We start from the raw sequence: 12866 nt of genomic DNA, 5'->3' as shown, positions 1-12866 counted from the left end.
GGCTGTCAGTTCCCTCACCCTGGAATTATATGAATAGCACCATTTCTGATAGAAGAATAGTCGATGTAATAGCAAACTTTTGTTGAGCACTTGCAATTGCCTGAACCTGTGGATGCTGGGGAAATAATTCCATCAGATAATTCAATCATTTATATTCTAGAAACATCTGATCAGAAATTCCTAGATGGCAGAAACTGTTCAACACTCTAGCAGTAGTTCTCAAACAGTAGCATACATAAGAAAAACCTAGAGGGCTTGGTAAAAGATTCTTGAGCCCCAGCCCTAGAGACTCAGGTTCGGTAGGTTGAGGGTGAACTGTTAATTTGTATTTCTAATAAACTCCCAGGTGATGCTGAGGTCCTCATCCCAGCCCAAGTTCCAGTTCATATTGAATGCATTTTCTTGAGTTTGAAAAGCAACTGCAGAGAAGTCACACCTGGTTCTGAAATAGTTCCTCTTTCTCTTAGCTGCAGTCTGCCCTTAGTCCATTATTTTGTTTTTTTCACAGTTATATGGTTTTGGCTCATTAGGCTTTTGTCTTAGAGCTCTTCTAAGTATAGTCTGTTACCTTTCCATAAACCCTCACCCTGGCCGCCTTAATTAAGATCATATCTGAGACGCCTGCCTGTCTTTTGACTTTGGTCTCAGTATTTGTTTCAAGAACTGTTTTCCAATAGTCACTAACCATATGTGGTTGGGGTTTTTTTGTTTTTAGCGAGAGAGACAGACAGGTGGGAACAGACAGGGAGAGAGATGAGAGGCATCAATTCTTCACTGGGGCACCTTAGTTGTTCATTGATTGCTTTCTCATATGTGCCTCGACCACAGGGTACAGCCGAGCCAGTGACCTGGGGGTTTCGAACCCGGGTCCTCTGAGTCCCAGTCCATCACTATCCACTGTATCACCACCTGGTCAGGCTTCACATGTGGCTGCTTAAATTAAACATTTGAGCCCTGGCTCAGTATCTATGTTATATCATCATCCTGATATGCCAAAATTGTGGGTTTGAACCCCAGGTCAGGACACATACAGGAGTCAACCAATAAATGCATAAATAAGTAGAACTAATTGATGTCTATTTCCCTTCCTCTCTCTCTCTCAAATCAACAAATTAAAAATGCAGTTCCTGTTATATTAGACACATTTTGAACACCCAATAGCCACATATGGCTAGTATCCTTAATGGACAACACAGAGAGCATTTCCATTACCACAGCAAGTTCTACTACATAAAACTTCAAAATAATTCCAATGTGTATTTTTCTCTCCAAATAAAAGAAAATAATATTAACAAAAAGCTGTGCATCTAAATATCTAGCACTTGGGAAATGGTTATTTACGCCGTATCTTTCTCAGATGTGTCTAATATAACTGAGGAACTGCATTTTTAATTTATGGTTTCCATAATACTATTTTATGGGTCTACCTATTCTCCAAGCTCTTTTACTGTCTTCTGTCTGATTCTTACACCTTGATGCACATCCCTAAGTCTGGGCGTTATACCTTTTGCTGTCCTTTCTCTCCTTTGTAGAAAATCATTGCTTTTCCTTTTCAGAATTTGCTTTTATCTCCTTTTTTCCAGTAGCATTCATCAATTCCTGCTCTCAAGTTGTGGGCTCCTTGATCAAGTAAAATTTGGGATCTGGAGTTCAAATGACAATATGATCATTAGAAGGTGCATACCTATTAGGTTGATTTCTCAGAACTTTTGAAGCGGTTTGTTTCAAGTACGATTTCCATCACAAAGACTGGTTTTTCATTCAAATCCAGTGTTGGAGATGCTTTAGGTTTTTATTAGCAGCCATCTTTGCTTAAGTGAAGTCCACTTACTACAAAGAGGCTATTACTAAATTAGGCGACTTATTTCATTCAGGGGAGACTACACCGCTCCTAATGGGAGCTGGTTCTTTTGAGCAGTTATTTGAAATGGAAATGGAAATACTGCCAGAGATCATTTTAAGTAAACAAGACTATTTTTTTCCCTAACTGAAAACAATGTTATTTGTTCTTCACTACAAATCTGTTAAGTAGAAGTGATCTTTTTTTCAGTTGAAATGGAAATTTAGTTCAACAAGATTTTAGCAGCCTGGCTATATATAGCCTGAAAAAAGTACTTTGCTTAAATCACTGAATGAAATTCAGGAGTTAAAGCAGATTCTAAGATTCTAAACTTGAAACAGGCAAGAGCAGCTTTAGTCCTGGTCCTTCGATTGCTATAAAGCTGGCCTCACAAGATTAAAAGATCTAGCTCACATGGAAGGCATCAGTAATTGAGTGAGGTAAAGACTGTGTCCAAGGATAGTCTGCTTAATAAGTAGCATAAAATGTTATTAGAGTAATTGTCAATTACTCATCTTTACAGGCTAATTGTCAACAATTTTCAGTGAACTTTCCCTCCAGTGTTCCAACTTTTTTTTTTTTTAATTCATTTTGGAGAGAGAAAGAGAGAAGCGGGGAGGAACAGGAAGCAACAACTCCCATTAAGTGCAAGGCAAGCCCAGGGTTTTGAACCGGCAACCTCAGCATTCCAGGTCGACATTTGATCCATTGCACCACCAATGTTCCAACTTTTAAACTCACTAATCTTTCAGATTTTTGAAGTACAAAGCAAATAAAATTGTCAACCACTTCCTGATTAACAGTGAAATAGTCCTGTATTTCTGGCTAGCAGAAGTTATTTTGAAGATTGAAATAATGTTCTCACTTTCCCGGGCACTTAGCTTCAGCTGTTTTGTTTGTGAGCAGCAGGTCAGGAATGTCCAGAATTCATACATGGACTCATGGTGAATCTCTGCATAAACAAACATGGTATTCCAATTGGGATTATTGTGTTAAAGAAAAACTTTATATAATAAAAAATAATGTATCTCCAACACTTTGATATACAACACAAAAAAACTGTCTTTTTTGTTGAAGCATTCCACAGAACCTTCTGTGTCTAAAATAGTTTTTAAAAAGGAGGGCAAATTAAAAACTCAGTGGCCTGGTCTAATTTTAAATGACAAGATATACAAAAGCTTAAGACAAGAAGGGATGTTGGCGGGCATGTTAAACTTAAGGATTTAAAGCTACCAAAGCTGTCATATATATGCAAACTGTACAGGAAATTCTTTTTAAAATTGGAAGACAAAGTGCAGGAACCATAATTAAGGCAGTTAAAACTGTTATTTGAGAGGGGAAAGATGAATAGCAGAGGAGATAAGGCTGTTAGGAAAACGAGGAGTAAGGGAAAGGTTTAACAGCTACATTTTCTAAGATTTGCTTCATCTACCTTTCTTCAGAAGATGCAACTAAAACTAATAAAAACCAATTTTGGTAAATAAAGAAGTTTTTATTTGTTGTTATTTTTTTTAATTGAGAGGCAGAGAGACAGACTCCCACATGCAACCTGACTGAGATCCACCTGGCAAGCACCCCTACTGGGCAATGCTCTCCCCATCTTGGGCCATTGCTCGGCAACCAAGCTATTTTAGTGCCTGAGGTGAGTTTACCGAGCCATCCTCAGTGCCTGGGGCCAACTTGCTCGACCAATCGAGCCATGGCTGCGAGGGAGGGGTGCAGGAGGGAGAGAGAAAGAGAGAGAAGGGGGAGGAGTGAAGTAGGTGGTCACTTCTCCTGTGTCCTGACCAGGAATTGAACCCAGGACTCACATGCTGGGCCAATGCTCTACCATTGAGCCAACTGGCCAGGGCCAATAAAGAAACTTTAAACAAGTTTTTATCATAAAGTTTAATTATGATTCAGAAAAAATTGAGTAAATAACTTTCTCTGAAAAAATATAGACTCTGTATAGATTGCAGCTATTGGGGGAGGGAGGCTGGTAAGTTAAATTACTCTATTTTATACTTTGAAAATGACAAAAAGTCCCATTTCCAGTCTGATTATAGAGATGCATATGCCCAAAATGGCTGAGAATAAATACCACAAGAAAGGCAAAAGCTGTAAAGCTAGGGCATGCTATAGGCTCTAAGAGAAGTCTCAGAAATACCCAAAGTGGCAACAAGGAACATTTGGCTGGAATTTGGAATTCTTTTCAGTCATCTTTGTCTTTTGCTCCATGTTTAAGGATGCGCGTGAACTCAATGTAATTGAAATTTCCCTTTTTGTCAATAGGTGCTTCTCTGTACAGCTCATCCACTTCCTCGTCTGTAAACCGATCTCCCATTGTTGTCAGCAGCTCTCTCAGGTAATCTTCCTGAATGGTGCCTAAAACATAAAGAACTGAGGTTCAGAATACATACCACTCTGATTAATTACAAGCAGCATCTACACCTGACTAAGCATGCTCTATATGTTAAGAACTATAAATATACAAATACATAAATTATGGGGTCTCCACATGCTTACTTAAGTCAGCCTCAGCAGTTGTCTAGAAAATGTCTAGTTGCTTAGAGGTATTAACCCACTCTGCTCTATCAACCTTCCCCCACACCCATCCCCTGATCTCTTGATAATAGGTGCTAACCCTATGCCACAATAAAGTATGCTTAAGGAATCTAAGCCTCATAGTTCCTTAAAGTAGCATGAATAAGAAACTCTTGATCTGTGGGGTTTTTTCTAATCTGACCCTAGATTTTTAAAGAAATGTGCCCCTAAATCTTAGACTTTTGGCTTACAGAAATAAATCATTATATACAGCCAAATCATTCAACTATCACATAAACTAATTATTGACTATGCAAAAGACTGAGGTAGGTGCTAGAAGGCATTACAAAGATGAAAATATAATGCCAATGAAGACACAGCCATTACCATGGAAGCAAGGAAAGACTGTGATGATAGGGAATAAGTACACAACTCAATTAGAAGGTCAGACACAGTGTGTACCAGGAGAGCGATAAATAAAATGGTTTGGAGTTGGAAATAAGGGAAAGACTAAGTTTTCCTAGGGGCAGCAGAAAATAGTATGAAAATGCAGACCAGGCTCTATAAAGAATATGACAATTATACAAGAAAATGGTGGGATCTTGATAACATTATACGGAGTGAAATAAGTAAATCAGGAAAAAACAAGAACTGCAGGATTCCATACATTGGTGGGACATAAAAACGAGACTAAGAGACATGGACAAGAGTGTGGTGGTTACGGGGGGCAGGGGAGGGAACGAGGGAGAGGGGGAGGGGGAGGGGTACAAAGAAAACTAGATAGAAGGTGATGGAGGACAATCTCTCTTTGGGTGATGGGTATGCAGCAGAGTTGAATGACAGGGTAGCCTGGACATGTTTTCTTTGAATGTGTGTACCCTGATTTATTGATGTCACCCATTAAAATTAATAAAAATTTATTTAAAAAAAAAAAAGAATATGACAAAAGTAGTTTGAAGAATGGATATGATTTTTCACTCTTTCATAGTTTTATTACCCTCCATTAAAAAAAACTAACATGGCCTTGGCCGGTTGGCTCAGTAGTAGAGTGTCAGCAAGGCCTCTGGATGTCCTGGGTTTAATTCCCGGTCAGGGTACACAGAAGAAGCACCCATCTGCTTCTCCACCGCTCCCCCTCTTTCTTCTCTCTCTCTCTTCCCTTCCTACAGCCATGGCTCGACTGGATGGAGCAAGTTAGTCCCAGGCGCTGAGGATGGCTCCATGGCCTCTGCCTCAGGTGCTAAGAAGAGCTCGGTTGCTCAGTAACAGAGCAATGCCTCAGATAGGCAGAATGTCACCCCCTAGTGGGCTTGCCAGGTGGATCCTGGTCGGGGCACATGCAGGAGTCTGTCTGCCTCCCCTCCTCTAGCTTAATAATAAGTAAAAAAAAACCACACACACACAAAAACTAACAGCTGCTCATAATAAAAATATTCAACCAATACACAAGTGTCTTTAGGAGGATAAAAAAGTCAGTCTCCTCTGCCGTTCAAGAAAATAATGTTAAGAGATTCAAGTTCAAGAGGAAGGAGAAAGCGGTATGATGAGGAAGGCACAGAGGCAGAAATGGTGGAGGTAAGTTAGAACAGTACACAGGGAAACCTGGAAGGAGGTTACACAGATGATACAAGAGTTGAGACCAAAAGAGGCCATATCACAGGGAACCTTGAAAGTCAAACTGGAGAGAGAATCCTTCCATTACCAGACAATGCTTGGCCTACTTAGTAAAGGAATGTATAACCAAAAGGCATACCTTCCTGCTCAAAAAACTTGCCTTATAAAGTGCCCTGTATCTTTTCTCTGATATACCATTCTGTCAAAGAAGCAGGCATTTCTGTAGTTAATTTTGGGGGGTTTTTTTGAGTTAACTCTATGCCAGGCAATATGCTATTATCTCATTTCCTCATTTAATCCTCACAACCCTAGGAAGTAATATTCTTGTCCATTTTACAAATAAGAAAACAGAAATTTAGATAGGTTGAGTAACTTGCCCAAATCACACAGCTATTATGCAGATAGGAATATGAAACCAGAGTCCGACACCAGATTTAAACAATCTCAGAACTGAGAAGTACCTGATAAAAACAGGACTGTACTGGTATCATGATCTATAGCAATTTACACTTTACCATGATCACTCTCCTAAGTTATACATTCAGCACCTGTTTACTGAGAGCCTAGCCCTGTGGAGTGTAAGTTTCCTAATGAACTTTCAAATACACCTATTAAAGTGTAAATCAGATATTTAAGGGCAGAGGCAGTGAAATGAATGATGTCATAGGAGAAGCCTGTCCAAAACAACAACAGTGAACAAACAGGTATGGTATAAACCTGAGAGTATTATGTCATCATATTTCAAGTTATTATATATTTTAGTTACCATAACTAAAAATTAAATCATTTGGTAATTACCAGTTGCTTCTTCATCAAAGCAAGCAAAAGCATTTCTGATGACATCTTCTGGATCTGTGCCATTTAACTTCTCACCAAACATCGTGAGGAACATGGTGAAATTTATGGGCCCTGGCGCCTCATTCATCATGGCATCTAGATACTCATCCGTTGGATTTTTTCCTAAACAAAAAATAGGGTCATAATTTTGACTGCATCACAAAATGCATCAACTATTCATCATAGTAAACATTCTGACAAGAAAGATCATCATTTATGCAGTTTGCTGTTTGTATTTATGGTAGCAAAACAAGAAAAACATCTTCTCAATGAACTGTCTTAAGAGTACAGTTGTGTGCTATTCCACTGGGATGTCAAAACGAATAATACCACTCCCATAATCAAGATCAGTGTTTATAAACACACACACACACACACACACACACACACACACACACACACACACACACAGTTGGGCCCTGGCCCAATCATGAGACCTGGCTATAAATCTGCAGGTGGTCCAAGGACCACACTTTGGGAGACACTGCTCTAGACTTTGCAACTTATTTAGTAAACTATAACATCATTACATTGGTTTCACTAAGCTTTAAGACTTAAGAAATAAACATAAAAAGGCATTATAAAAATTCTATCTAATATATTAACATTAAAACTAATCATTACCCAGGGAGGCAAGCATATCATGTAAATCTTCTTTGTCGATGAAACCATCTCTGTTCTGATCAATCATGTTGAAGGCCTCTTTAAACTCCTGAATCTGTGACTGGTCAAACATGGCAAACACATTGGATGTTGCGCGCTGGGGGCGCTTCTTGGTGGTCTTGGTCTTTGCCCTTTTGCTCGACATGGTGGTGGTTAGATCCTAATTAGGAAGGGAAATACAAGAAGACAGTAATAAAAGGTAAACTGAATCAACCTTGATATGTTTAAGCTACTTAGAAATATGTCTAAAAATTATTCAATAGGATAGTAGCACTTGGCAAAAATATCTCAAATAATTGATACCATTACTCATAGACCCCAATTACAAAGAAAAAAACAAGAATCATGCTGTGAATTCACTCATTCTTAGTAGTTGTGACATTTAATCAACAGTCTATCACTAACTTTAAATTCCAAACTACAATCAACATTAATTCAAAGCATAGAGAATATCAACAAAATTGCATGTCCCAGTACTGCTATACAGCCTAGTAAGGACCGATAACCAAATCTACTAATTTAGTAGCAATATAGAAACTAGAAACAAAAGAATGCAGTATCCAGTTCCATACTTCAGTGCTTTGAAAGTATTAAGGAATACTAATTCGTCTTCAGTAGGTCTACCCTTCTACAGCCCTAGCCTAAATTAGCTATTCCGTTTTAAAGTGGACACAAAGTAGGAAGGACAACTAACTGATAGGACAGGTCATCTTCATCTCCTAATCTTTACTGCCAAATATCATTTTCCCACTTCTAGCTGGCATTTCTTAAGCGTACCTTCACTCTGGAATCAAAGTATATAACTGAAAAGTATAGAAAACTCTTAAGTTAATTAATCTCTAATTAAGTTTTACTGATATTTCCCCTCTACCCAAATCAATTTTTTCCAGAGAGGCAAGATAAATCACCTGAAATGACTATGTCCTATATACAAAAATCAGAGCACAATAGTTTTTAAAGCTAACTTAGTTTTTAAGTTTGGAAAACATTTAAAGAGGTTATGGGAACTAGCTTTGCTTCCTAATAATCTAAATTTATCCTATAAAGTTTAAGTTAAAAGTAAAAAAGAATGTCTGATACCTAAAATGAAAATGCATTTTTCCTTTCAACACTAAATCTTTAAAAAAACTTCAAAATTTTAGTTGGAGTTAAAAATCCCATTAAAAAAGTTTTACCATACCATCCTTTAGAGCTGAGGTGGTGAAAGGGGTCTGAAAAAGCTCTAACAAGCAAGACTGAGACACTGTATTGAGTTATATTCTTCCAAGCAGGTCTAAAATAGGCACCACTGATTTCATTCTCTGACCAGGATAACAATTTTAAAGCTTACGTTCTGGAACCAACATTTAGCTATGATGTAGCAAAACAGTATGCCATTGGTCTAAAAATAAGTCTGTGGATTGCAAAGAATGAAGCACTACCTAGATCTGGGCGCTGCAAAGTGACCTTAGAATACAATACTCTGTATGAGTTTAAATTTATTTCTTACATTTTTTTCCTTGATTATACCACATCATTTAGACTAAATTCAATTATGGAAATAATTAGAAAAGTTCTGCCTTAGTTTTTCCCTCCAGCTAAATCTGTTCTTAGATTTTAGTAGGAAATTCCACAAAGAAAAGTCACAAATTCTAGTTCACCCAATATAGCACCCCTTTGGTGATACACTGGAATCTGCTATTGGTAAAATACACCTTAAATGACACTGAAGTTCTGATATATACTCCTCCCTAATTTGCAAGTTTTCTTTAATCACCATTTTGAAGGCTGCCTTTCATAATTTAACCATTCATGAAAGCATATTTTCACAGGCAATGAATTTCATTATTATTTCAACTACATACAGCTGTAATTTTCCCCTCTACTCTAAATGTAGTTGGAAAGACTAGAGGAGTTTGGAGTGTATTATTCCCGGTAAGTGGTTGACACCAAATGAGTGGCACATATTTACCAGTCCAAATCTCTTTATTATTTTCGGCATGCCATGTCATTGAAAACCAAAGCATGTCTTTAAAAATAGTCTGTTTTGTTTGACAACATTGTCTTCCTCTAATGATCCAAGAATGTTATTTTATGAACAAAGAAATTGATGAGACTTATAAGTCAAGTGGTTGACAACTGATTTTTTTAATCTGCAAAACCTATTATTAATTTGATGGTGGGGGTCTTTAGATACCTTTTTAAATGCTTAGTTCGAGTAATAGAGTAATATATGGAGAGAATTCTGGTGTATTTCCTATCAGTCTTTGTTTTAATCATGCATTCTTTAATTTGTAAATTTTTAAGTTAGAAAGTTTTGGGGTCAGCACAGACCATGGTCTTACATAGAACTTTTCTTTAGCTCATTCAATACTTAATCATCAACTTTAATATGATTCATTAATGGCAGTAATGTTTATCAAATCTCACTAGTGCTGAAAACTAAGAATTAATAAATATAAAACAGTGGCCTATTTTCAGGGAGCCTAAAATATTACTGGGGAGGTACTATAAAGAAATAAGATGATTGGTTCAAACTTATTCACATAGTTTTCATTCCAGAAGTATGACTCTCAAAACAATGTGTGACAATAATGAAAAATAACTTGAAGGTTGTCCGTGATTATCAAATACTGTGGGTTCAGAAAAATCTTTCTGAAAGATTCAAAGGGAGAAAAAAAAAGACCCTGAAAAACCCTGTTCCATTTAGAAGCTGTAAGACATCCTTAAAATTAAGAGATTAAAAAAAAAAGATTAAAAAAAAAATTAAGAGATTCAGATGTTAGTCTTAATACTACCAAAAATTGGTAGTGTAACATTGGGCAAGTTACTAAGTTGTCAAGGAGGTTGGATTCTGTTCTATGTGTTATCTCGAAACATGGAGCTTTTCAGGGATAGGGAGTTTACTTTCACAGTCAGTTGTTCCAAAACAGGAAAAGCGTAGTTTATTTTTTCCTACCAAACTAAAAGTATGGGGTGGAATAAACACTGGTGGAGAGGGAGCCAAGAAGCAAATTACTTAGGATACTGTCATCATATTCCTAGCTATGACTCTGGTTTTCTGACCATTTTTACTTTTCCCAAACAATTAAGACTGTAACTGTCTCCATCTAACAAGACCTTAGCAAATGCATAACTCTTACAGAAATTTAGAAATCTGGAATAAAATAAAAATATTTCATACATCAATGTAAGTATTCTTTGTTTAGGATGGGAAGATTGCCACGTAGGTACCTAAGATTTCCAAATTATGCAGATCCTCACTCATTTTAAAAGTCTAGGGTCTGTTTTCCAAGCATTTAATGGAAGATCTTTGGTTTGAAGGGGTATGTGTTGTAGGAAACTTAAAAGCAGGGTGGTTTGCAGAGCAAGCTTATATAAAATACATAAGGATTTCAGATGAATGAGAAAGTGAATGAAACCGTCATCAGGGTCAATGAGATTCAGTTTACAGATCTAAAGTCGTGTTGGTGACAGTGACTTTGTGGTCTTATTTTATTTCCGTTTGATTAAATAAAAAGAAAACCATTTAGGGTTATAACAAAAGGAGAAATACATGTAAGGAAGGTATTAGACTATAGCTTCTCGGCCTTTTGGCTAAGATCAAGTGTAGGAAGGTATTAGACTAGACAAAGTGGTAGGAGAAATGAAAAACACAAGTCCTCAAAGAGGATTAGGATTTCCCAGACACCAAGGGCAACCAAAAGATTTTTTCAGAATCTCTAGATACCATGGTTTGATTTATAAAATGGGATTAACCCATACTAATATTACATTAGGTTACTCTAGGTAGAATTCTGAAGTCCAACCCTTTTAAAGTAGTAATATAAATGTAAAATAATCTAGACACTTTTCGTGCATAACTACCAAATTGACAGTCTTGTGGGAGATACGATATATTCTTTAAGGAAAAACTTGCATCCTAGAAAATACTTCCTAGTATTTGGTCAGCCTCCCAAGTCCAGAGCAAATCATTTAACCAATGCACTTTTTACAAGCTAAGTGCAGGAAATTTTTTGGTGCCAACCAGTTTTTTAAAAGCACATTTTCAGGTTGGTGCTTCCATTGTAACTAAACCAAGTTTTCAATTTCTGTGCAAACTTCCGGTCGAAGGTACGGTTAGTTCCTTAACTGCCACACCCAAAAAGTTCTTAGCACTTGACAAAGGCAGTTAGTTGTCAGGGTTCACTTGCCAGTAAAGCCTCACATTTGGAAATAAAAAGCTTTTCTGGTGAAGTTTTATCAAAAGCCTTCCAGAAAATTAAACAGCAATTTTAACACTCACTTTCTTCACCTTTGGATATAAAAACGCATATTTCTGTTCCAAAGTTCTGTAAATAACTGATATATGTTTTCATATGCTCAACTACTTTCAAAGTTAACACTGGCAAACTGACTTAATCCAAAGTCTCTACCCAAAAGGAACACCGTGTTATATTTTGGAATTTTCTTCAAGGCGCAAACGAAACTTTACACCAACCTTTGTCCCCCCTCTTTTTCTTTTTTTAAGTTCTCCTTACAGAAGTGGATACTGAGCTAAGGGAGCTAATTTGAGTTCATTCTTCCTAGTAAACGTAGCTCCACAGCTGCAACAACAGCTGCAGCAGTGGGCGGGGCGAGGACACCGGCTACGGTTTTTGCGCAAACTCTTGAAACCGGCAAGTTTAGGTTAGAAACTACACAGAATCCCGGAGTCCAGAGCTGCGAGCTCGGGTTTCGCGGGTCCGGCAGTCGCCCAAGTTCGCGGCGCCAGGCAGCTTAGCCACACTCCCCAAGCCTCAAGTGGGCAAAAGAGCTAAGTTCGCGCTAAGCCGCGGTCCTCGATCCCGGAGCTAGCTCTTTGGTTCGAAACCGGGGAAGCGGCTAGTACACCTGCCCAGGTACGCCGCTGCCCTCCCAGCTGCCCCGCGGAGAAGGGTCCTCAGCATGGTCCCCACGCGCCAGACTCGAGCGCCACTCACCCTGCACAGCCGCGAGAATCCGAACCTCAGTGACCCTTCTCGCCGCCCTCGCCCCGGCTATCAGCACCCCCTCTATCCACAGCCGCTAACACCCAACACTTCCGGCCTCGCTAAGCCGGAAGAGAGCCCAGTCACCATTCTCGGCCTACGGAGTGGAGTGGATCTGACTTAATGCAAAAGCGACGGGGGGCGCAGTTGCCACTGTGCTCCAAGGGCTCAATATTGAACATGTGTACGGGCAGAATTATAAAGCGACGACTTAGAACACAGAGCACTGTGTGCGGTTCTTTGGGTTTGATATCTGAGTTTTTGTGCTTGTCTGTATCCACTCTTATATATATTTTTCTTCCCCCCTTTCCTGTGAGCAGATGGTTGGGTCTGTCCTGTGGGTTTGCCTCTCGGCTTTTAGCACGGAACGGCCAGGGCGGTTGTCAGTCCAAGTCCTT

At 38.5% G+C, this 12866-nt stretch overlaps 1 protein-coding gene across 2 annotated transcripts; it reads right to left on the bottom strand.

Annotated features, from left to right (window-relative positions):
• Positions 1-3711: 3711 nt before the first annotated feature.
• Positions 3712-12574, bottom strand: LOC136383240 (myosin regulatory light polypeptide 9). Of its 2 annotated transcripts, none has more exons than XM_066352886.1 (4): positions 12421-12574; positions 7442-7640; positions 6779-6940; positions 3712-4207 (listed from the first exon to the last, which is right to left on the bottom strand). In XM_066352886.1, exons 2-4 carry the CDS (start codon positions 7623-7625, stop codon positions 4035-4037), a joined length of 519 nt encoding a protein of 172 aa, XP_066208983.1. In that variant the 5' UTR covers positions 7626-7640; positions 12421-12574; the 3' UTR covers positions 3712-4034. The 2 variants fall into 2 exon arrangements, with proteins under 2 accessions (XP_066208983.1, XP_066208982.1); XM_066352885.1 differs by lacking the exon at positions 12421-12574 and adding an exon at positions 8661-8790.
• Positions 12575-12866: the final 292 nt, after the last annotated feature.

The sequence above is a fragment of the Saccopteryx leptura genome, chromosome 11, assembly GCF_036850995.1.
Source record: "Saccopteryx leptura isolate mSacLep1 chromosome 11, mSacLep1_pri_phased_curated, whole genome shotgun sequence".
NCBI classification, from domain to species: Eukaryota; Metazoa; Chordata; class Mammalia; order Chiroptera; family Emballonuridae; genus Saccopteryx; species Saccopteryx leptura.
This window is presented reverse-complemented; position numbering and strand designations above follow the sequence as displayed.